Source organism: Hyperolius riggenbachi, chromosome 2 (genome assembly GCF_040937935.1).
Source record: "Hyperolius riggenbachi isolate aHypRig1 chromosome 2, aHypRig1.pri, whole genome shotgun sequence".
NCBI lineage: Eukaryota > Metazoa > Chordata > Amphibia > Anura > Hyperoliidae > Hyperolius > Hyperolius riggenbachi.
Genome location: NC_090647.1, coordinates 114,854,727 through 114,879,961, shown reverse-complemented (window position 1 = coordinate 114,879,961; position 25,235 = coordinate 114,854,727). Strand labels below are relative to the sequence as shown.

Sequence of the window (25,235 nt, the reverse complement as noted above, 5' to 3'; positions counted from 1 at the left end):
CTTGTGGAAAAAAAAACAATAACTTTTTTATATAAATGATCTCATAAGTTAAATTTCACAACAGGTTCACTTTTAAAGACCAGTGCTTTTAAGAAGGAAAATTACATCTCAAAACGTAAACTTAAAGGATACCCGAGGTGACGTGACAGGATGAGATAGACATGTGTATGTACAGTGCCTAGCACACAAATAACTATGCTGTGTTCCTTTTTTTCTTTCTCTGCCTGAAAGAGTTAAACATCAGTTATGTAAGTGGCAGTTCCTGTCTGAGTCAGGACTGGGTCAGACTACAGTGTGACCCACACTGATAAGAAATTAAAACCATAAAACACTTTCCTAGCTGAAAATGGCTTCTGAGAGCAGGAAAGAGATAAAAAGGGTCGATAGGTCATAGATGTTAGCTCTGGCATACTTCAATGAATGTGTCATTGAGCTAAAACAGTAAAACAGTAAAAACTTAAGTATATTGAAATATAAAATAAAACTGTGGAATATCTTAAAAAGTCATTTTGTTTATTTTATTAGTTTACTTTCACCTCGGGTGTCCTTTAAGAAATGTCTACATTTTTGTATGAACTTTGAAGCTTACGATGGGCATAACTAACATCATTATGTCCAACAGCAAAACTTTGATGCTTTCCTGCGCAGGGCTTCTGTACATTCATATTCTGATTTTAATCCATGCTCTGAAACAAAGCTGAATTTAACCTCAACCCTTACATATAAATTTCCATGACACTAACTTCAACATTTTTCTCTAAACAGTTCTGATACTAACATTAGTCTTATCAGTTCAGTAGACCTAAAGCTTAGTTTGAGGAATATTGTAGTGTAATGGTTAAACTTAAAGCGGATCCGAGATGAAAAACTAACCATAACAAGTAACATGTCTATATATCTTATCTAAAGTTTAGATAGCTTACACAACAAATCTAGCTGCAAACAGCTTCAATAGAATATGATTATTTCTTCCTATGATACAATGACAGCAGCCATGTTGTTTGTAAACATTTCACAGAGGCAGACTTATCTGCATCTTGAGCAAAAAAACCTAATCCCCCCTCCTCCTCTCTCCTCCCCCTGCCTCTGAAATCTCTGGCTAGTAATACCTGCCCCTCCTCCTGCCCAGACTGTGCTCCCATGAGCCCTTGCTACTGTCTGAAAGTGCCTTGGCTCTCTGAAAACCTGTGGGCGTGGCTTGTTTAGTTCATAGGGAATTAGAGTATTAAAACAAAAACCAAAAAGTATTTGGCTTGAGGAATGCCCTGTAAACAATAGGAAAGGAACACAATTATGCAATGAGTCAAAGTTCATCTCGGATCCACTTTAAGGTGCTCATACATCTAGCGATTTTACAGTATAATTGACCATTTATACTTTTTGTGCCCCTAGGCCTAGTATGTTGTGATTCCCCTTTCTTGTGCTGCAGCGCCCCTCCGATTCTATGTGCAGCCACCTCTTTCATGTGTATATTCCATGTACAGCAGGGCCCTTCCCATTCTATGTGCAGCCCCCTCTTCCATGTGTAACATCCATGTACAGCAGCTCCCCTCCAATCCCATGTGCAGCAAACCTCTTCCATGATTATCATCCATGTACAGCAGCTCCCCTCCAATCCCATGTACAGCAGCCCCCTCCAATCCCATGTGCAGCAAACCTCTTCCATGATTATCATCCATGTACAGCAGCCTCCCTCCCATCCCATGTGCAGCCCCCTCTTCCATGTGTATCATCCATGTACAGCAGCTCCCCTCCAATCCCATGTACAGCAGCTCCCCTCCTATCCCATGTGCAGCCCCCTCTTCTTCCATGTGTATCATCCATGTACAGCAGCTCCCCTCCTATCCCATGTGAAGCCCCCTCTTCTTCCATGTGTATCATCCATGTACAGCAGCCCCCCTCCCACCCCATGTGCAGCCCCCTCTTCCATGTGTATCATCCATGTACAGCAGCCCTCCTTCCATCCCAGGTGCAGCCCCCTTGTCCATGTGTATCATCCATGCACAGCAGCACATTTCTTTCAAGAACAGTTCCCTTGAGCATCAGTTTCCCTTTTTCATGCATTGCTCCCCATTCTCACCCTCCTCTTTTATATTTAGTAACCCCTCCTTAATGTCCAGCTACTCCTTGGCCTGCAGCCGCCCAATGCCCAGGCCTTTGTGGCCTTTCCAGAAATCCAGCCCTGAGGATAATCTGGCCCTGACTGTGGTGCATCTGTATGTGACTCAGAGTACATGGGACTCCTGTGCATCTGCACAGCCTGCACTGGCCTATGTCTGCCCTGGCTATAGTTACACCAATGGCTGTTGCAACAGTACTACATATTGTACACAAAAATTGGCAACCCAGCACGGGTGTGAATGTAAAATGTAACTGTAAATAAAGCAAAGCTTTGATGAGGCCTCCAATGTTCACACCCTTTCCTTTGCCAATCACTTGTGACCCTCACAGCCTGGGTGTCATCTTGCTAGAGTCATAAAACAAGTGTGACCATCATAATATTCACACCCATAACAAATGTAGTCACAAAAACACCTGATTCGGAAGGATGGGCCTCTTTATCAGAGGGAATGAAGTAGTAGTTGGAGCCCCCTTACAGCTCTGGGACCCCCTGCAGTCGCAGAAACTATTTCATTGTAGTTACACCCCTGCAACCTACGCAGCCACTACAACCTAAGGAAGGGTCCTTACGATTTTCAAGGTTATTTGTGAACATCTACATTTCAATGTCACTATCTTAGGTTTGTAAATACATTTCACTTCATTGATTTATAAATACAGAGTCTAATATGAGCAAAAGAGAGACTTTTATTGATATGCACACATAGAAAAAAAAAACAACGATTTCTGTTGTTGCAATGCACAAGTAAACAAATGCAGTTCCCAATATCGACAAATTACAAGACGTCAGCTTGAATGGACTGTGATGTGGATTGATCTGGTACAGGGAATGATGGAACAATATTATGCAAAGATTAAGGATTTTCCTTGTATTCCAGTCTAATTTGCCTTATTAAAACAGAAGGAATTTGCAATAATTCAGCTTTAAGTGAGCAACTGTGGTTACCCACAATGCATCACTGCTGAATCTGGAAATTGAGAGACAATTTGCATATTCAGTAGTGGTGCATTGTGGGTAACCACAGCTGCTCACTTGATGCTGAATTATCGCAAATACCTTCTGTTTTAGGAAAGCAAATTTCACTGAGTGTTGCTTTTTAGTAGGAGAGCTTTTGGTCCCCCTATACTTTCCTAGTGGTTTTGGTCACTCTGAGCTGCTTGGGTGTTCCCTTGTATTCCAGTGTCTCGTCAGTGTGGCTTTAGCGATCACTTCAAGTGAAGCAGTACATAGCAATAAATAACCTGTTTATACATCTGGAACTAAACTAATTGTCCGACTTCATTACGACTAATCTGTCTTAAACTGAATACAAATATGGAATCTTTCTCTAGGCATGCTGTTTATAAGAATATAGAAAAGTACTAAAAAAAATTTCAAAATTTTGTGCACACGCCGCAGTGCAATCTGATCAGTATTCAGTAGACCATCATATGCCTATGTTATGCAGCTTCCACTGTGAGGCATTCTATTCTGCATAACCGTAATATATAATAATCACTTAGCTAATACGTTGCTCTCAATGCACTGCCACCTTATAGATTAGGTTACTACCTTATAAGGAGCACCTGTCACAGTCACGGAAGACGTGCTGCATGGAATCCGATGTCCTTATAAGGCGGTTAGAGTCTTTTTAGTGGACCCATCATGCTTAAAGTGAACCTCCAGACTAAAAATCTACTCTGCAGAACTGAAAAAGGCTTGGTGTTTCTTTAACAGTTTCACAGCATCAGAACTTTGTTTTTCTTACCAATGCATAATTTTTAGCTGCATTTTTAGCTAAGCTCCACCCATTAAAGAAAACTGCCTGGGCTTTTTTTCCCTGATGCTGTGCAGAGCATGATGGGATTTCCTATGTTGTTATTCACGTTGCCTAGCAACTAGGAGGGGTGATCAGCACACAGGACAGTTGGAACTGTGTCTCCTGCTCCCTGTCACCTTTAAACCAAAAAGATGGCTGCCCTCATGAAATCACAAACATTTGCCTGTTCTTTTAAAACAAGGTGGGTAAGAGATTATAATACCTATCTATTTTAATTAAAATAACTAATGTAACTTAATGACAGTATGTTTGTTTAGGCTGAAGTTCCTCTTTATTGTTTCTACAGATTGTTAGAGGGATTCCAATGTAAAACATCCTACAGCATGTCTTTATAAAGGCTAAGATTTTACACCGAAGTGTACTCTCTATCATTTATGTTTATGTTTCTCTTGGGTGACCACCACACAGCTTGGAATTGTGAAAAGCTATCCTATCAAATACAGAAAAATTCTTGAAGCAGTAGATGCACCATATAGTTATATCTGGCTGACTGGAAAACCTTTATCCCAGTTAAAGCTGCTACTGTATATGGACATTGGTAGTAACGGGATGCCTCAATCTTAAATCATTATGACAGTTTGGCATTCCTACTTGCCATATATGAGCACATTTCCTGCTTGTTGGGAAAGGACTTTCAGCACTAGTATTGTCAGATTTAGAGTAATCTTTTAAGCTGCCTAAGGACATTAATGAAAAAAAGTACTCATAAAAGTAAATTGCCAACTCATAGGTAGCATTTTCAGAAATAAGCTTTGTCATCTGACACAGTTACTAGCAAAGGGAAGATTCAGATATACTGGAGTCAGGCAGGAAAATGCCCTGTTTATGAAGTCCTTCCCAGAGCAGGATCATCTACCAGGCAACCAAAGTAAATGCCTGGGGCCTAGTGGGTGCAAAGGGGCGCAACTGAAATTTTCTCTAACCCCTCTCCCATCTCAGATTACCAAAAGGACCAGGGGGGCAAAGCTACTACCTTACCTAGGGCTCCATTTCATCTCAATCCATTTCTGTGGAAAGGCAGTTTATTTTTTTTTAATGATTCACTTTAAACATCCAAACATCAGAAAAGGCCAAACATTTTTAACCCCTGAAGATATACCTTCCATTTTTAATAAGAGGAGTTACGCAACTAATTTATTATTTCGTGGGCAAAGCATTCATATAACCTTGAGAGATGACTAAGCCAAGATGAATGAATGGAAGACAATGACATTGCTATTAAATTAGGCATATTGCAGAGGGTTTTTTTGTCAAGCTATTAGGAAATTGTTTTATATACAGAGCATTGCTTGATGCCCATAATATTTGGACAAGGGAATAGCAACAGTAAAGACAGTATCTTAAGTGAAAGGTGAAAAACTTGTAAACGAAATGGATAGATGACTAAAAGTCATCAGCAATTAAAAAATACCAATTAATTGTTGGGTTTCTATCCTAGAGAGGAGGGTTGGCTGGTACTAGACAGAGGCTGTCTTCCTTATCCATCTCCAAAGGATGTGCATTGCAGTGAGATTTAAATACAGAAGGTTACATAATTATGTGGAGAAGATAAAAGTTTCATTATATGTAATTTTTCTATGTATATATATGAATGTTGAGCATTAAAGGGCCACTAACCATAAAATGTTGGCTACTTCAAACTTGAAATATGTGTGCTGTTCATTATTTTTTGTTATTTAGTGAGAACAAAAGTTTTAGGTCACGGGTCATTTCAGATGAAGGGTTGATAACTGATGTGTCTTTCAGTGACTTTGGTGAGCAGGACATCAGTTGTGTGCAAGGAAAGGTCTCCCTCACCATCATAACGTTACCTGAGCTCTTGTTATTGCATAGATTTCTCTAACTATTCTAATATTATTTTGATATAAGCCAACTTCTGATTTTGGAAATATGGCCCTTTGAATGTGGTTACTGCACAGATGTGGTGTATTTTAACAGTGGTGCCCATGATGACCAGAGTGGTGTTTCATTTTAGAGACATGGCTGATAGAGGTGAACCCTGCTTTGTGATGTTGATGTTGATTATGCCCTCCTTGATGTCCTGATGAATGATGTCCTCCATGATGACTTCCATGTTGTCCTCCATGGTGACCTCCTGAATGGTGTTTTCCTCCAGAGCTGGAGTGCAGCACAGCTAGGACAAAAAGGGGAACATTCTCTTAAAATTCAACAGGAAGCAAACACTTTTCTAAAAAGAGCATTTCAAAATAGTATCTCCATGGGCTATCATGAAGTATTATATAGAAGCTTTGGCTTGAGTTGAATAGAGATTTGAACTTCTTTTAAGTCTTAATTACAGGCTAGGCTCCTGCTAATCAGATTTCTTTACCCTTTCTGTTCTAAAAATGGGAGTATGGTAAGTGAGCAAAAGTCTTTCTGTATACAGAGTCACTGAGAGCAGAAATCTTCAAGGCACCATCAGCAGTAATGATTTTTGCTTAGAAGCCATAACAGCATAGCTATACAGTATTTTCAGGTATTTGGCAAATTACATTTAATGTTGATAAATGTAAGACCATGCACCTTGGTCCTGCCAATGGCACAGCAAAATTTAAAATAAATGGGATACAGCTGGGAACATCAAACTTTGAGAAGGACTCGGGAATACTGGTTGATAATGATTTAAGCAACCGTTCTCAATACAAGTCAGCAGCAGCTAAAGCCAATAACATTTTTGGATGCATAAAACTGGAAATGAAAATAGGAGACACTACTATGCTACATCTTTGCGATGCCATGTCTGGAGTATGACTTACAGTTTAGGGTACCACATTATAGGATGGACATTGAAGTTTTAAAACAGGTACATAGGCAACTAAATCGAAGGAATTTAAGGGTCTCTCCCACCAAGAAAGGTTTAGACAGGCTGGGCTTATTTACCTTGGAAAAGTGATGATTTAGAAGTGATCTAATTAACATGTATAAATACATCCAAGGGCAATATAAAAACCTTGCAAGTGAGCATTTTATCCCTTTGTCTGTACAAAGGACAAGATGACATATTGTACACATGGAGGAAATGAGATTTAACTACCATCTGTTTAGAAAGAGGTTCTTCACAGTAAGAATGGTTAAAGATGACCAAAGGTTGTAGACCAAAAAACCTTTACTCTACAGACATTTTTCAGCTCTACTAGAATCAGTGGGCGGCAGGGCAGATTCTCACTTTCTTTTCCATAAACCATTTTTCGTTTAAAACTCTGCCCCCTTCCTCTGCAAAACTGCATTAGCAATGTTTTTCTAAAGTGTACCAAAGCTCTGTGACCATCCTCTTGGCTCGACCCCACCAGTTGGCTGCAGAACTGCAGCATTCTTGCTGAGAGAGGGGGGAGAGTTTCAAAAGATAAATGATTTACGGACGAACGGGTGAGTTTCTGCCCCTGTCACTCACCATTTGTCACTGACCATTAATGTTGCTCAACGATAACGAATGTTGCAACCTTGGTCGACTTTAAGATGTAGAATATCTTACCACAGGAAGCTGTTATTGCAAATTCATTGCTTGCATTCAAAAAGGGACTGAATGCTTTTTTATTATTCAAGGGCATCAACAGTTTGAATGCTAGGTGTGGAAAAATGAAGCCTTGATACAATCAAGGAGACAGTGTCTGCTAATTTTGGGTTTTCTTTTTTTTTACTGAATTGAGGTACAGTAAGAGAATAGGCTCTGACTGTCCACATTTAGTTAATTCAAATGAAAACATTTTTTAACTTTGTTGTGACCCTCCCAAGTTGTGAACTAGTTAAGGGACTTCAGGGTAATCAGCACCATTGAAACTGAATAGTAATGCTTCAATTTACTTACAGATATTAACATGACCATCAGAAGCCAATCTGGAAAATTGGAAGGAAAAACAGTAATCACAATCAACATTTAAAATAATAAGAAAATAGTTGAACAATGACAAATATTGAAATAAAAATACGTTGTGCTACAATTCTTCAATTAACCTAGAATAATTTCTGTGCTACAATTATTCAGCTTCTCTAGAATAACTTCACTGTGGCTATATTAGGCCCCTTCCTCACATTCACGTTTCAAAAATGCATTAAAAATATGTACACAATATTTTAAATATTGACATGCACTTTGATGTGTTTTTCAATGCATTTTTTGTAACGCTTTTTTTACGATGAGTTTTTATGATACAAAGGATGTAGAAATGTTTTCTGGGAAATTTCTAGATGCACGACTGTATTGTGAATAAAAACTCATAATCACATTGCAATACGATTTATTGCATTTTTTAAAATGCATCCATTGACATGCATAAACCTGTGATTCTATGCACTTTGCACTCTACCCATTTTTGTCTATTCCCCAGCGTTGTGACTCCATTACCAATTGAAATGCATGTGTGGCTGTAGCTCATCAAACAGTGCTTTCAATGCACTTCTGATGTTTTCCGTTTTCCATAAATTGGAGTTAAAATCACGTCTAAAAAATGCAAAAGTGGGTAATGGGCTTTACAATTATGGTCTTACTCTTTTTTACAGAAACATTGTGACACTACTATGATTTAGGAATGCTGAAATGTTATAGATGCTAATCTCACCTGTGTTCTTCTCCTTCGAGCATCTTCTTGTAGGTGGCAATCTCTATGTCCAGGGCAAGTTTGACATTCATCAGCTCCTGGTACTCTCTCAGTTGGCGAGCCATGTCCTGCTTAGCCTTCTGTAGAGCACCTTCCAGTTCACCCAGTTTATGCTTGGCATCTCTGACTGCTGCTTCTCCACGTTCCTCTGCCTCAGTGATGGCGGCTTCCAGTGCAGCGCGCTGTAGCATGTGTGAAAATGGCCAATATGGAAGGAAGAGCATGTGACAGGTGAGTTTAAAATGGGTCAAAAGAGAGGTCAGCTTATAAAACCATATTATTTAACTCAACACTAATTAAGATTAGTGTTAGTGCTCCAATTCAGCATAACAAATTCAGAACACTTGAATACTGCTGAACACCACACTTCAGTACCATTTCAGTGCAGAAAAAGTGGACAGGGTCAGGGGGAGTTCACTACTTGCAGTTCATGGTGTGTTTCTCGTGACTCCGATGCTTCCTCCTTCCAAAGCTGGAAAGAGGAAGTATCGGAGTCACATGAAATACACCTTGAAATGCAAGTAGTGAACTCCCCCTGACTGTGTCTGCTTGTTCAGTACTGAAATGGTACTGAAGTGTGCTGTTTAGCATTATTCAGATGTTCTGAATTCATTATGCTGCATTTGAACACCAATACTAATAGAGACTAGATTGGAAGATTAGAGCTTTGATGCCCTTATAGCTGTATGGGCCTAGGAAGTAAATGGCTACCATTATTGTCATTTTTTAAAAATACATTTTTAGTAATAAAAAAAAATTACATTACCCTTGTATTGTATTTCCGTGTACAGTATCGCCAAATCTCAGCAATTCATCCGTTCTTTCCTTAAAGTGGATCTGAGATAAACACTAAGTTTCCGCAAGTGTCCGGGGGTCCGGGGGCCGCAAAGAGACCGTAGGGGTCTCTGGGCTGGCCACAAGTTGCGGATCCGGAATTTATCAGTTCCGGCTACAATAAAGTAGCCGGAACTAGATACATTGCAGTGCCGGAAAGGCACCGCAAGCATGAGGGATACCGGCGTGTAGTCCGGGCCCCCCAAGTGGGATAGGACTGGTGCTGGAAGCATCCGGTCTTATTGCCAGTGTGATGAGAAACATCCGTTTCTCATTGCACAGCATGGCCGCATGTTCGGGTCAGGATCCGGCCTGGGTCCGCAGCCGCACGGGGACGTACGGCAAAAATGCAGCAAGTTGGAAAAAAGCCGGAACGTCCCCGGGCTGCGTTCCCAGATCGGATCCAGATCCGGACGGTCACACGAGTGTGAATGGATACATTGATTAACAATGTATCCATTCACCATCCGCTGTGTACGGAGTGTTACGGGTCCGGGGAAGCCGGACCTGGAACGCTAATGTGAACCAGGCCTTACTCATTGCATAATTGTGTTCCTTTCATATAGTTTACAGGGCATGCCTCAAGCCAAATACTTTTTTTGTTTTGTTTTAAGGCTCTAATTCCCTATAAACTAAACAAGCCTCCCCACATTTTTCACAGTGCCTTGGCATTTTCAGACAGTAGCAAGGGCTTACTGGAGCTCAGTCTGGGCAGGAGGAGGGGGAGGTGTTACTAGCCATTGATTTCAGAGGCAGAGGGGAGGAGAAGGGACTGGATTTACTCAGAGGCAAGCTGATAGCATCTCCTGATAGCTGATAGCAGCCTGTGACAAACAGAACATGGCTGCCCTCATTGTATCACAGGAAGAAATAATCATATTCTGTTGAAGCTGTTTGCAGATAGATATGCTGTGTAAACTATCTAAACTTTAGGTAACATATATAGACAATCCGCTTTTACATTTATTTTGTATAACTTACAGTAGATGTCAATGGAAGTAATAGAGCAGTGACCATATGTTGTATATAGTAAGTGCATTATGACACCTACTGTAACTTTGTAGAAATGTATACAGTATGTGTAAAAAATGGATTAACTGTCCAGAATTGGCTATACTTGAGGATAGCTAAGACAGGCCACCCTCAAACATCCCTAGATTATCTAATGCCAAAATGGACATAGCAGACAAAAGACAGAAGCCACTATGGGGAATTTCAGCTCAGGGTTCCCAGCAACGTCTGGCTTTATGATTTTTAGTGCAGACCGTATGAATGATTAGGGTAGATAAAATCAATATTTCACAGAACTATGTTGGATTGCTATGAAATCAGTTATGATTATATACTATAGTAGTTCTTAGTCCGTTAGAAGGCCACAGGTCTCAGTGATGGATATGTCTTTCAGGTGAAAATGGTAGAGCCAGGGGAACTTGTAACAATTCAGTATAGTTCCCCTTTTGAATATAGCTATTCACCTATCTACAAATGCTTATGGGGCTGAATTTACAGTGGTGTGAAAAACTATTTGCCCCCTTCCTGATTTCTTATTCTTTTGCATGTTTGTCACACTTAAATGTTTCTGCTCATCAAAAACCGTTAACTATTAGTCAAAGATAACATAATTGAACACAAAATGCAGTTTGAAATGATGTTTTTTATTATTTAGTGAGAAAAAAACTCCAAATCTACATGGCCCTGTGTGAAAAAGTGATTGCCCCCCTTGTTAAAAAATAACTTAACTGTGGTTTATCACACCTGAATTCAATTTCTGTAGTCACCCCCAGGCCTGATTACTGCCACACCTGTTTCAATCAAGAAATCACTTAAATAGGAGCTATCTGACACAGAGAAGTAGACCAAAAGCACCTCAAAAGCTAGACATCATGCCAAGATCCAAAGAAATTCAGGTACAAATGAGAACAAAGTACTGTAATTGAGATCTATCAGTCTGGTAAAGGTTATAAAGCAATTTCTTAAGCTTTGGGACTCCAGCGAACCACAGTGAGAGCCATTATCCACAAATGGCAAAAACATGGAACAGTGATGAACCTTCCCAGGAGTGGCTGGCCGACCAAAATTACCCCAAGATCGCAGAGAAAACTCATCCGAGAGGCCTCAAAAGACCCCAGGACAACATCTAAAGAACTGCAGGCCTCACTTGTCTCAATTAAGGTCATTGTTCATGACTCCACCATAAGAAAGACACTGAGCAAAAATGGTCTGCATGGCAGATATCCAAGGCGCAAACCACTTTTAAACAAAAAGAACATTAAGGCTCGTCTCAATTTTGCTAAAAAAACATCTCAATGATTGGCAAGACTTTTGGGAAAATACCTTGTGGACCGACGAGACAAAAGTTGAACTTTTTGGAAGGTGCGTGTCCCGTTACATCTGGCGTAGAAGTAACACAGCATTTCAGCAAAAGAACATCATACCAACAGTAAAATATGGTGGTGGTAGTGTGATGGTCTGGGGTTGTTTTGCTGCTTCAGGACCTGGAAGGCTTGCTGTGATAGATGGAACCATGAATTCTACTGTCTACCAAAAAATCCTGAAGGAGAATGTCCGGCCATCTGTTTGTCAACTCAAGCTGAAGCGATCTTTGCTGCTGCAGCAGGACAATGACCCAAAACACACCAGCAAATCGACCTCTAAATGGCTGAAGAAAAACAAAATGAAGACTTTGGAGTGGCCTAGTCAAAGTCCTGACCTGAATCCTATTGAGATGTTGTGGCATGACCTTAAAAAGGCGGTTCATGCTAGAAAACCCTCAAATAAAGCTGAATTACAACAATTCTGCAAAGATGAGTGGGCCAAAATTCCTCCAGAGCGCTGTAAAAGACTCATTGCAAGTTATCGCAAACGCTTGATTGCAGTTATTACTGCTAAGGGTGGCCCAACCAGTTATTAGGTTCAGGGGGCAATTTCTTTTTCACACAGGGCCATGTAGGTTTTGAGTTATTTTTCTCACTAAATAATAAAAACCATCATTTAAAACTGCATTTTGTGTTCAATTATGTTCTTTGACTAATAGTTAACGGTTTTTGATGAGCAGAAACATTTAAGTGTGACAAACAGCGGCGGCTCCAGCTTCAGATTTTTGGGGGGGCTCAAAAGGGGCACAGTGGCTGGCAGGCGGGGCTCATAGGAGAAATTACGAGCCGCGGTGAAAAATGGACGTGGTCATGATGTCATGTGGGCGGGGCTAACTGTAATGTAGTTATACCAGCTAATGTAGTTACATAAAAAAATGAAGTAAATGCACATAATGACAGACAGCGTTTCCCCAGTAAATACATGTAATGAGAGACAGCGTTTCCCCAGTAAATGCACGTAATGAGAGACAGCCTTTCACCAGTAAATGCACATAATGAGAGACCGTGTTTCACCAGTAAATGCACATAATGAGAGTCAGCGTTTCACCAGTAAATGCACATAATGAGAGTCAGCGTTTCACCAGTAAATGCACATAAGAGACAGTGTTCCACCAGTAAATGAACGTAATGACAGATAGCCTTTCACCAGTAAATGCATGTAATGAGAGACAGCATTTCACCAGTAAATGCATGTAATGAGAGACAGCATTTCCCCAGTAAATGCACGTAACGAGAGACAGCATTTCCCCAGTAAATGCACGTAACGAGAGACAGCATTTCCCCAGTAAATGCATGTAATGAGAGACAGCCTTTCACCAGTAAATGCACGTAATGAGAGACAGCGTTTCACCAGTAAATGAACGTAATGACAGACAGCCTTTCACCAGTAAATGCATGCAATGAGAGACAGCGTTTCCCTAGTAAATGCACGTAATGAGACAGCCTTTCATCAGTAAATGCACATAATGACAGACAGCCTTTCACCAGTAAATGCACGTAATGACAGACAGCGTTTCACCAGTAAATGCATGTAATGACAGACAGCCTTTCACCAGTAAATGCACGTAATGACAGACAGCGTTTCACCAGTAAATGCACGTAATGACAGACAGCCTTTCACTAGTAAATGCACGTAATGACAGACAGCCTTTCACCAGTAAATGCACGTAATGACAGACAGCGTTTCCTCAGTAAATGCATGTAAGGAGAGACAGTGGTGTAAGTGGGCCTGCCGGGGAAGTTTAAACACCACCGTAGTTTCCCCCCAAAACACACGTAATCTGGCAGCACTCCAAAGGTAGCCATACATCAGGCGATGATGGGCAGATTCAATCAATCGACAAATCTCTCTCTAATTGAATCTAATTAGAAAGAGATCAGTTGGCAGCCCATGCACTGCAGGCCAATTCCTGATCGATTTTATGCTGATATCGATTGGGAATCAACCTTGTGACACCGCATCCACCACCTTGACGCTGCCCCCTCCTTCCTGTTGCACTATACTTTACCTGTCTGTGTTCGCTGCGGGCTTCGTCCGAAATCTGCATACACGTGCCCCAGGTGGTTGCCGCAGTAACGTAGGCAAATGTATGCAGATTGTGGATGGAGCCAGCTGCGGACACATTAATAATAGTACACATTTGACTTTAGAGGGGACAGTGCTGGGGGTTTCGTTGCTCGTCCTGATATTGCTCGCGGTTACAGCTGTACACCTGATCAACCACGACGGCCCGACATCTTTCATCATGTCCGATCAATACAAGCAGCCAATTTCGCCCCGAAATTGGTTGCATCATCGGTCACGCATTGATAATCAAATCGGATGGTTGATCAGCCAAAAAGTCGAGAAATGTATGGCCACCTTAAAGTGGACCTTAAGATTGAATAAAAACAAAGTGATTCACTTACCTGGGGCTTCTGTTAGCCCCCTGCAGCCATCCTGTGTTCACACCTACCTGAACCGATCCTCTGATCCCCCGCCAGGCTCAGTTTGTACTCGTTTGCAGACGCAGTACAGATTTTCTCATACTGCACCTGCGCAATACACTGCCGGCCACAGGAGCGCAAACAAGGATGCGTGTGGCCAGAGCTGCGCAGGCACAGTGGCCGTTGACTTGTAAGTCAGCAGTGAATAAACTGAGCTGCGGTGGGGGACCGGAGGATCTTTAACAGGAGGTCTGCAGGGGGCTGGGAGAAGCTCCAGGTAAAGTGAATCTCTTTATTTCCCAGTCTTCAGTTGTGTTTTAAGTGTGGAGAGGAGGTAAAACTAATGAGTTAAACTGACCCCAGTTCATGGCTGGTCAGCAGGAGGATAGTGCACATCATAAGGCGCCCTTCCCCCGATGATTACATTCTGTGTGCTTATAAGAGTCTCCAGGCAGACCTAATTGACAAGTGAATGTTGGCAATTTGGGGGCTGATGAGGAAGGAGAGGAGAGACACTCTCAGAAAGGGAAATACTGTCCCCCCTGCTCGCAGCAGCTGGGTCAGAGCTGCAGTCGGAGGCTGGGAGAAGGTACACAGGCAGTAACTACAGACAATGAATGTGAGACTGTCAGCCCAAACCTTTCTGTGGTGATTCATTGCTGGGCTTGACTGGCTGCTTTGGCTGCTGTCACTTGTATCTGTGGCAGACTAGCTACACTTTCCTGCAGGCTGCCTCGTTCCCTAGTCTGTGTCTCGTGTGCTGGAGAGAGGGGGTGGAGCTGGAGCCCGGCTGACAGGAAGATAGAGGCTGAGAGGAGAAAAGGCTGGGCTGCAGTTGGATACCTGAGCTGAGGGGCGGGACTGGAGTCTCTCCCTCTGTCAGCCAGCTCTGTCTCTATTAGCTGTGCGGCAATGATGCCCCGGCTGGAGGCCCCGCCCCCCGCTGTAACATTTTTATGAATGCTGCCCATTCTGTTATGGATTGTACAGGCAGGGGGGCTTTTGGGGGGGGCTGACAGCTTGTGAGCTGGGGCTTAAGCCTGGGTAAGCCCCAGTGTAGCGCCGCCACTGGTGACAAACATGCAAAATAATAAGAAATCAGGAAGGGGGCAAATAGTTTTTCACACCAGTGTATATGGAGATCTCAATGGTACTGTGGAGATAGTCATCAATAAGATGTAAATAATTACAGCTTTCATGAAAACGTAATTGTATGCAGGTTGAAACTGGACCAATCAAAATTGACAGGAAGTGCATGTGATTGGCTTGTTCCAGGCTGCATATAATTTGCATTAATTGTGAAAGCATTTGGAGTTATTAGTATATCACTGGCCATCACTAGAGCTGACAAACAGAAGACAGGATATATGATATACTTATTTTGTGCACAGCAAACCATTTACTGCTTGGAAAGTAAAAAAAAAATACAAATCTAAATATTTAGTTTCATCTTAGTGCAGTCTCAACATTTTTCAAAAGTAAAAAATATAAAAAGTGCATCATGGTAAAATAATTATGTACCGCTAAGTGCCGAACACTATAAGATGAAACCAGGAACGTAACACTGAAAAAACATTTTGTACCTGAGATTTTGCGCATTCAATTTCTCCTTTAAGTCTCTGAATTGTTCGATTGAGTTCAGCAATTTCATTTTTGCTGTTCTGCAGGTTATCACCATTTCTTCCAGCTGCATTGCGCAGGTCCTCAAACTAATGAAAAAGAAGGGAAATAAACAATTGAACATAAGTTGTCAATGTCTTAGGTTTTTAGAGTAATTGAACAAGGAGGTAAATAATAACATTAAGAACCACACTCACTCTAGATTGGTACATGGCCTCAGCCTCAGCTCTGCTCCTGTTGGCAATCTCTTCATATTGAGATCTGACCTCAGCGATGATGCCGTCCATGTCGAGGTCTCTGCTGTTGTCCATGGACACCACCACAGACGTATCTGAGATCTGAGCCTGGAGTTGGGCAATTTCCTGCATTATTTAAAAAATATATATTTTAGTATTAATGGCATAATTGAGATTATTTTTGTAAAGCAAAAATTATCTTCAATTAACTTTAACGTAACTACATTTAAAACAATGTTAGGTTATTGCATGTGATTTGTGATGGGTCACTGCATATGACACTTCTTTATAATATTTAAGAAGATCTTAGACCTACCTTTGCCAATCACTTACTCTGCATTATACCGCTATGAACACACACTTATAACGTTAAGACTCCACAAAGCATTATATAAATGTACCTATCACTGTTACACTTAATTTTATATACTCTTATAACTTACATGTAATTTGATTTGAATGATCCTTAAAACAGCCTCTATGCCTTTTGTAAAGTCTGTATGTCATAGTGAGAGTGAATAAAGCCAAGAGTGTATTTTTCTACCAATCAACCTGCAGCTCCCATGTTCCATGTGTTGCTTCCCATTTGCAACTTCCTCTTCCTTATGCAGCAACCCCTTATACATGTCTAGTCACCCCCTTAGGAAGCAACTGCCCTGGGCATGGGCCTATGTGGCCATTCCAGAAATCTGGCCCTGTCTGTATTTAACCACTTGCCGACCGCACGCTTATACCGTGCGTCGGCAAAGTGGCAGCTGCAGGACCAGCGACGCAGTATTGCGTCGCCAGCTGCAGCCTAATTAATCACGAGCGGCTGCTTCCTGTCAATTCACGGCGGGGGGCTCCGTGAATAGCCTGCGGGCCGCCGATGGCGGCTCGCAGGCTAAATGTAAACACAAGCGGAAATAATCCGCTTTGTTTACATTTGTACGGCGCTGCTGCGCAGCAGCGCCGTAAGGCAGATCGGCGATCCCCGGCCAATCAGCGGCCGGGGATCGCCGCCATGTGACAGGGGACGTCCTGTCACTGGCTGCACAGGACGGATAGCGTCCTGTGCAGCCCAGATCTCCCGGGGGTGGCAGGTAGGAGAGGGAGGGGGAGGATTTCGCCGCGGAGGGGGGCTTTGAGGTGCCCCCCCCCGCAAAATGCCAGCCAGGAGGAGCGATCAGACCCCCCCTGCACATCATCCCCCTAGTGGGGAAAAAAGGGGGGCGATCTGATCGCTCTGAGTGCCCTTTGATCTGTGCTGGGGGCTGCAGAGCCCACCCAGCACAGATCACCTAAAACAGCGCTGGTCCTTAAGGGGGGGTAAAGGGTGGGTCCTCAAGTGGTTAACATCTACTAGACAAGATGCAGAGGCACCATCGTTTTATTTGAAAAAAAACAAAACTATAGCCCATCTAAAGTAAAATATCAAAACATACTGTTAAGTGGTATTTATTGAATTACAGCTGGCCTGATAGGGATATGGAGGCTTCCATATTTATTTGCTTTTGCACATTACCTGACTGTCCTGCTGATCCGCTCTGCCTCTAATACTTTCAGTCATAGACCTTGAACAAGCATTTGGATCCCAAGGGAGGTGAATTGCAATGCAAATGCCCACTGCGCACAGGCTCTGCACATACCTCTGGCAACTACCACGAGTCAGGCTCGGGGTTACTGATCTGAGCCTGACTCGGGGTTACCGCTGAGGAGGTTAACTAAAGCTGTATATGCTATGTGGAGACTGTACAAGTTTCAATTAATCTTTTAGGTTTTTACATAGAAGTAAGTGATGCAACTGATAACCAGGACCCAGTTCATACTCTTAACCCTAACCTATAAAGCTCTCCACAATCTCTCTCCCCTGTACATCTCCTCACTAGTTTCCAGATATCAACCCAACCGCAATCTCAGATCTGCACATGAGCTTCTTTTATCTTCTTCTACAATTACCTCCTCACATTCACGGGTACAAGACTTCTCATGTGCCTCACCCCTCCTCTGGAATGCCCTTCCACAGCACATCCACCACTCTGCCACCTTTGAAATCTTTAAACGCTCCCTCAAAACCCACGTTTTCCGACAAGCATATTCTCTAGCTTAGGCCATGCACCCTTCACCTCGCATCTACATTTACTCCTCACTAAATAACCTAATCACGCACTGCCTGTACATTTACTGTATACTTCCCCCACCTCTTGTTTCCACCCGATTCCTTTAGATTGTAAGCTTGCAAGGGCAGGGCTCTCACCCTTTTGTGTCATGGAATGTTATTTTAATTGCTTGCACTCTGTTATACATTTTAGTCATCATGTTAAATTTGCTATTGTAATCACCAGTGTTCATATTTTTATTATTATTATTATTATTATTATTAAGTATTTATATAGCGCCGACATATTACGCAGCGCTGTACAGTGTATATATATATTGTCTTATCACTAACTGTCTCTCAAAGGAGCTCACAATCTAATCCCTACCATTGCCATATGTCTATATTATGTAGTGTAAGTACTGTAGTCTAGGGCCAATTTTTAGGGGGAGCCAATTAACTTATCTGTATGTTTTTGGAATGTGGGAGGAAACTGGAGTGCCCGTAGGAAACCCACGCAGACACGGAGAGAACATACAAACTCTTTGCAGATAGTTCCCTGGCTGGGATTCGAACCAGGGACCCAGCGCTGCAAGGCGAGAGAGTTAACCACTACGCCACCGTGCTGCTACAATGATGTATATCATTGTCTGTATCATTATGTATCCCTTGTTTGTTGTCTTACATTGTACAGCGCCACGGAATATGTTGGCACTTTATAAATAAATAATAATAACCTACCTATGATTGTAAAAGTAAAAATAAAATTAGAATGTGTGCAAATAAACGTGAAGAGTTACCGCATCATAAAGAGTCCTGAGGAAGTTGATCTCATCAGTGAGAGAGTCGGCCTTTGCCTGCAGCTCAGCTTTGTTCATGAAAGCACCATCCACATCCTGTAATAAAATGTCAGTCAGTGATCTTCAGAAGGAGAGGATTGTGCCTAGTTTATGTGTTTTCCAGCAAACGGCGGCTGATATAAATGACTTACTCTCTTTAGAGACACAAACTCGTTTTCTGCTGCTGTTCTTCTGTTCACCTCATCTTCGTACCTGCATGGAAATAATTGCTATTAATTACAGTGTGCTTGGTGACAATGTCAATGCTAGAAGCAAATGCTACTTTTCAAACTTGTAAAATAAAACACCTTTATGGTAATTTACTCCTCGCTGATGGAGTTTGAGGGGTTGGCATTTTAATTTTCAGCGTTCTCAGACATATTTCTCCCTCATACAATGCATCCTAAGTCACTGGGCCATATGTAATTCACTTATTCTCCTAAGTTTTCTCCCAGGTGATATTGTATCACTTTATTTATCAATAAAATTCCCTCTAAGCCACCAGCAAGAAGAAGACGCACTTTTGACAGTACCCTTTCACATATTTTGGTACCTTTTTTAAATTCTTAAAAGTGCTGAAAAGTTATTTTAAACAGAAGATGAAAAAATATCTCCTAAGAAAAAACTGGAATTGACTAAGGGCCACTGTGTTCTCTCATATAGTGCACACCCAACACCATACTTTATAATGTCCATGAGGACATTACATTTTGTCTACAAAAATCATCTACAAATCACTCAATGTATCCCATAAAATCCACTGGCAGCAGCTAATTTGTATGTGTCCATTGTCCTTCAACAGTCTCTATGAATATCAATATACACAAACCACAACATCCAGTCCATCTGTAACATTGATGTGTTGCTGAAAACTGGACAGAAGCATGTTATTGTGTTCAAGCCCTAACCATTCACTACTTACTGTCCTCAAAAAGTTGCGCTTCTCAAGACAACAACATCCGCGTCCCTTCCATAACCATAGTTTACCTTCCAGTCTGCTTCTTTCAAAATAAAAATATGCTTCAAGTGTAGCCCTTAAACACCTCTCTGTTGCCCTGTATTCCTAGACCCTCTGCTGACCTTAAGATATGAGGACAAGGTCGGGACTGCCTGCAAACACTGGAAAGTTTGTGGGATATGATATTCCATTGGATGTAAGTGGTTAAAATGAGATACAAAACACACAGTATTTGATACAAAAAAAGTTAAAGAACAGTGGACAACACTGGTTCACATAGGTGATCTGTTAAATCTGGAGTGGATTTATTTTAAATGTGTGCTCATCTCTATTAGTTGACACAACTCATTTAAAAAATATTTCCAATGATTCAATAATCAGAGATAATATGGTTTCTCTTTGCTTTTGGTAAACCAGGCCCAGATAGGTTTCTTTGCCTCGTACAGAGTAAACCTTCCACTTGCTATCTCTATTTTGGTATTTCTTTATGACTCACCTCCTCTTCAGTTCTTCCACAGTTCCCTCCATGCTGTTTCTCTCTGCCTCCAGTCGACTCCGCTCACCTTCCAGACTCTCCAGTTGTCTCCTGAGGTTGCTGATAAAAGCCTCAAATAGAGGTTCAATCTGGCACCTGGCTGTCTTCTGCTCCTGTAGGAAAGCCCACTTGGTCTCCAGCATCTTGTTCTGCTGCTCCAGGAATCTCACCTTAAGAAAACACACACATAGAAAACATTAAACTATTTGTTTCCTAAATCTTCTGCAAACCTTAGCATTGGACTCCACCACTTATACCTACTGTACATATTAGTTTGCTGGTACTTTTATCTTCTGATTCTAAAGTCCTTGATTGAGTCCTATCAAATACAATATCTGAATAAGGTTTAGGAGTCTTTACTATGTGTCATTGGGGTTTTCCTGAAAGTCTTGATTTCATCTCACAGTCTAATAATATACTTATGTGTTAATTGGCTTCCATTTAAAATTGGCCTTAAAGAGTAGTGGGAATATAAATTGTAAGATTGTATGATGGACAGAGACTGCAGTGAATTGATAAATGTTCTCTGCCAAGTGCTGAGGAAATAATTGAGATGTAAATATCTCAAAATATATCTAAAAATATCACCTCAAGAAACTCTTTCAGAACTCATAGTTACATAGTTATTTGGGTTAAAAAAGACATACGTCCATCGAGTTCAACCAGAGAACAAAGTACAACACCAGCCTGCTCCCTCACATATCCCTGTCGATCCAGAGGAAGTCGAAAAACCCTTACAAGGCATGGTCCAATTAGTCCCAAAAGGGAAACAATTCCTTCCCAACTCCAGATGGCAATCAGATAAAATCCCTAGATCAACATCATTGGGCATTACCTAGTAATTGTAGCCATGGATTTCTTTCAACGCAATTCATTTGACTTATTACTTATAATAGAGTCAATTAATTCTGCAATAGTAGTAATCAAGAAACCAGTAATCAAGCCATAGATAAGTATTCAATAGTAATCATTTTAAAAAATATTTATACACATCATATTACATATCGGAACAAAAATCACAAAGTCTTACCTTGTCAATGAAGGTTGCAAACTTATTGTTAAGACCTTTAATTTGGTTCTTTTCTTCGGTCCTTACTTTCTGGATACTTGGGTCAAGCTCCAAGTTTAGTGGAGCCAGAAGTCCTTGGTTAACTGTAACAGGAGTGATTCCTCCAGATGATCCTCCAAAGCCATGACCGAGCCCAACAATACCAAATCCATGTCCGTGCCCATGTCCATGACCATGTCCATGTCCACTTTTCCCAGAATGGAGACTTCCACCTGATATCTTATGTCCCTTTGATCCAATATTATGGGCGCTTGCACTGGAAAAGCTGTGATGGGTCTTATGACCATGTCCAGAGTGTTTAGAAGTGTGTGATAAGAAGCTATGGGATCCAGAGTGTTTAGGTGCAGCAACGGAACAGGAGCTGAAGTGCTTGTGTCCAGAATGGGCAAGGATGGAGTGATGAGACATGGTGGATCTTCTCACTGAGGTAAAGAGCAGTTTGTGTAAAGATCTCTAAAATCCCTTCTTTGTGTCTTTGAATGACTGTTTGGTCCTTTTTATACATAAAGCTGGTGTAGTCATAAAATCATAGCCTGTTATTACGTCTTGTGACTCCAGCTAGGTAGCATCAGATCCACCTTGTTTCATAGAAAATAAAACAGTCATTGTGTATGTTATAGCGTTCCTTTATTAGTAATATACATTCATCAGTAAAAGCAATAACTAGTGTGTAAACAAAAATCAAGCCAGTTTAAGAACATCTTTAGCAAGAGTAACACCAACAGAGTGGGGTGTTTCAAAAATATAAATGCTAGGTGTTTAAAGCTACTTAATAAGTAATTAAGGTAATGAAAGGAAACTAAAAAGTAATGTTTGCAGGAAATATACAAAGAAGAAAATAATGTGTTTATATGCTGCCCATGATGCCTCTATTCGGAGTGATCACTCATGTACATTTTATTGACAAGGCTTTATCCTGTTTTATAAACCTCCTAGTCTAAAATAGATTTTTCCTAATAGATCCCAATTGCATAAATTTTACCTATGGCGCTGATAGTTATTTAAACTACTGAAAATGAAAGAATACAGAACATTAGTAAATACAGGATGATGGGTAGAAACAACTTGTTTATAATAATAATATATTTTATCAGGGCAAGGCTGCCATTTTCTAACATGACAGTATAATAAAGACTGGTGAATTTGTTTGTTTTTTAGCTCAGACAAAATAGTAGCTTTATATTTACTGGAATTTTTTTTTATTTCAAAAGGTTTCTAGTCTACTAGTAAATGCATGGATAAACAAAAGTCAATGCATATAGATACACATGCAGGGGTTCGTTTGGTGAAGCTTAAACTGATAAACATTCACTAGAATTTTTCTAAAAACAGACTGTAACTGTATTTTGTCAGTATTTGTGTCATGTCGTTGTCAATGGAGTTTGAAATAGGAGCACTTGTGCTTGCAGCATTACCTTTTAGACCCTACACTTTGGAGGCACCATTTTGTGCTAATTGACACCTTTATATACCTAATGGGTATAAGTTACTCAATGCTCTTACTGGCCTCTCGAATGGGAAAAAAGCTGCTGTTTATACAGAAACTCTAGCCAACCACATTCAACAAAAATGTTAGAAAAAACTTTAGGATAAAAATAAGTATCGAAATATTATTGTTTAGAGACAACAGTACAAAACTATTTACAAAAAAATAATTATAAAATCTTGTAGGATGGCCATCTAGAAACCAACTGCGGCATCGCCACACCAAACACACCGTGACCACGTGCACCACCTATAGGGATTCCATCAAGTAGTCCACTAGTTGAGAAAAGGTATATATACAGGGGTTGGACAAAATAATGGAAACACCTAACATTTTTGCATCATAATCTTTGAACATGTTTTAAGCAATCAAAACTTGACATATGTTAAAAATGTTTTTAATTATTTTTGTTATTTGAAATGTTTAATTAAAATAATTGTTTGTTTTACAAATATTTAAACCAAAGTTGGTTATAATTTATAAAAATGGCAGATTTCTCAGACTTTCAAAGAGGCCAAATTGTTGGTGCTCGTATGGCAGGCGCTACTGTAACAGAAACTGCCCGAATGCTTGGCATTTCAAGAGGTACTGTCTCAAAAGTAATACTGCCTTTGAAAGAGAAGGAAAAATGTCCTCAGCAAGGCACAGTTGTGGCTGAAAGTCGAAGTTGTCTGAGAGAGACCGTCGGACTCTAAATCGAATTGTTAGAAAAGCTCACAAGACCACAGCTCCTAAAATCACTGCAGAGCTGAATGAACACCTACAGAACCCAGTTTCCACAAAAACTGTTCATTGGCAGCTGCACAAATCTGGATTCCACGGAAAAACTGCAATTAGAAAACTCTGCTCTCAAAGACAAATGTTTCAAAGCGTTTAGAGTGGTTTAGAAACCGCCAGAATTGGTCCCTCAAGCAGTGGAAAAATTTGATTTTCTCTGACGAATCATCGTTTACCTTATTTCTGACCTCCGGCAGAGTGTGCGTTTGGAGACAGCTGAAAGAAGCATTTCATCCAGACTGCCTTCTTCCAACCGTAAAACATGGTGGGGGTTCTGAAGAATGGGCTAAAATTCCTTTGAAAACAATTCACAATTTGTATGAATCAATACCTCGGAGAATTGAGGCTGTAATGGCCTACACCATATTAAAATATATTTTGTTGATTTTAAAGGTGTTTCCATTATTTTGTCCAACCCTTGTACATTATATTTATAAAGGTTTTTTTTTTTTAGAAGGACAATCATTTTGGATAGAAGTATCATGGCACAACACAATCTAGCGGCACTCCCTTTGGAGCTGCTGGACTACCTGTTGGTCGGCCTGTGGGATAGTGTAAGTGCATCTGGTTGGTGTGGATGCTTCTCTTAATTAATGTGCAGATCTGGCTTCTACTGCTGACTGGGTCCAATAGAATTTCATGCATTCAGAGGCCTGATGAAGGGCACAAATTGCCCAAAACGATTGTGTCAGTGCCACCAGACAATAATTATTGCTCATTACGTCAAGTCAGATTATTGAATTTGTCTCACGAAGGTCCTCTTTGACATGCTTGATTGCTATTCATGAAGATTGATTTTATGGTCGGATAAGAGTTCTATGAGAAATTCCTTTTTGTATTTTTTGTATGAATAAAATTGTATCAAGTTTTTGTACCGCAATAATGACATTGTGCTTTTTTGCCTCTTTGAAAGGAGTTATCCCAACTATATATCGACTGAACATATATAATTGGCTATACTATACACAGCGCAGCTATTCATTGATAGATTCCATGAATGATTGCCCTAAATACACGGGCTGATGTAACCAGTCCAATGGATTAAGTGGCATAATGATCAGAGCGAGGCAGGGGATAAGCCAGCATGTTGTAGCACAATTGTTAGCGTAGACATATGACAGTTCCACAAAGCACTGTTCACTGACCAGTTCCAAAGCTTGTTTCCAGCTAAGGACATAGACACAAGCAGTGAAGAAGGCAGGGTTAAACAACCACTCAGCATCATTGAAAGACATATGCTCAAGGGGCGCATTTGATATGTCATACAATACCTTCCAGACGTTAGTGCTGCAGAATTCCTGTTGTCCCTATCCTCAGCCAAAACGTGCATACTGGGAAATGTTATAGATCTGTTGAAGTGCCGCTCTCAGTCCAGCCATAGAGACAAGTGGTTACCGTTATCCTATATGTGCAAAGTCCCAGTCACACTGGAAGACTCAAAGCTGTGCTCATCAAGCACTAGGACG

The 25,235-nt window shown here is 40.9% G+C and overlaps 1 protein-coding gene across 1 annotated transcript; it reads right to left on the bottom strand.

The window, feature by feature from the left end:
* Positions 1-397: 397 nt before the first annotated feature.
* On the bottom strand, positions 398-21,914 carry LOC137544843 (keratin, type II cytoskeletal cochleal-like). The gene is made up of 11 exons (XM_068265935.1): positions 21,468-21,914; positions 20,399-20,607; positions 19,097-19,157; positions 18,906-19,001; positions 15,990-16,154; positions 15,756-15,881; positions 8,498-8,718; positions 7,747-7,775; positions 5,896-6,075; positions 4,533-4,618; positions 398-433 (listed from the first exon to the last, which is right to left on the bottom strand). The coding sequence occupies exons 1-11, from the start codon at positions 21,912-21,914 to the stop codon at positions 398-400; spliced, it is 1,656 nt and encodes a 551-aa protein (XP_068122036.1).
* Between the last annotated feature and the right edge of the window lie 3,321 nt (positions 21,915-25,235).

What these genes read in the sequence shown, in the direction of transcription:
- LOC137544843 (XM_068265935.1), bottom strand. Translation starts at nt 21,914, where the DNA reads ATGTCTCATCACTCCATCCTTGCCCATTCTGGACACAAGCACTTCAGC. An exon ending in CTCGAAGGAGAAGAACACAG is followed by an intron (nt 7,776 to 8,497) that starts GTGAGATTAGCA and finishes CCAATTTTCCAG; the next exon opens with ATTGGCTTCTGATGGTCATG. An exon ending in AATGTGCTCATATATGGCAA is followed by an intron (nt 434 to 4,532) that starts GTAGGAATGCCA and finishes TTACTGTTTTAG; the next exon opens with CTCAATGACACATTCATTGA.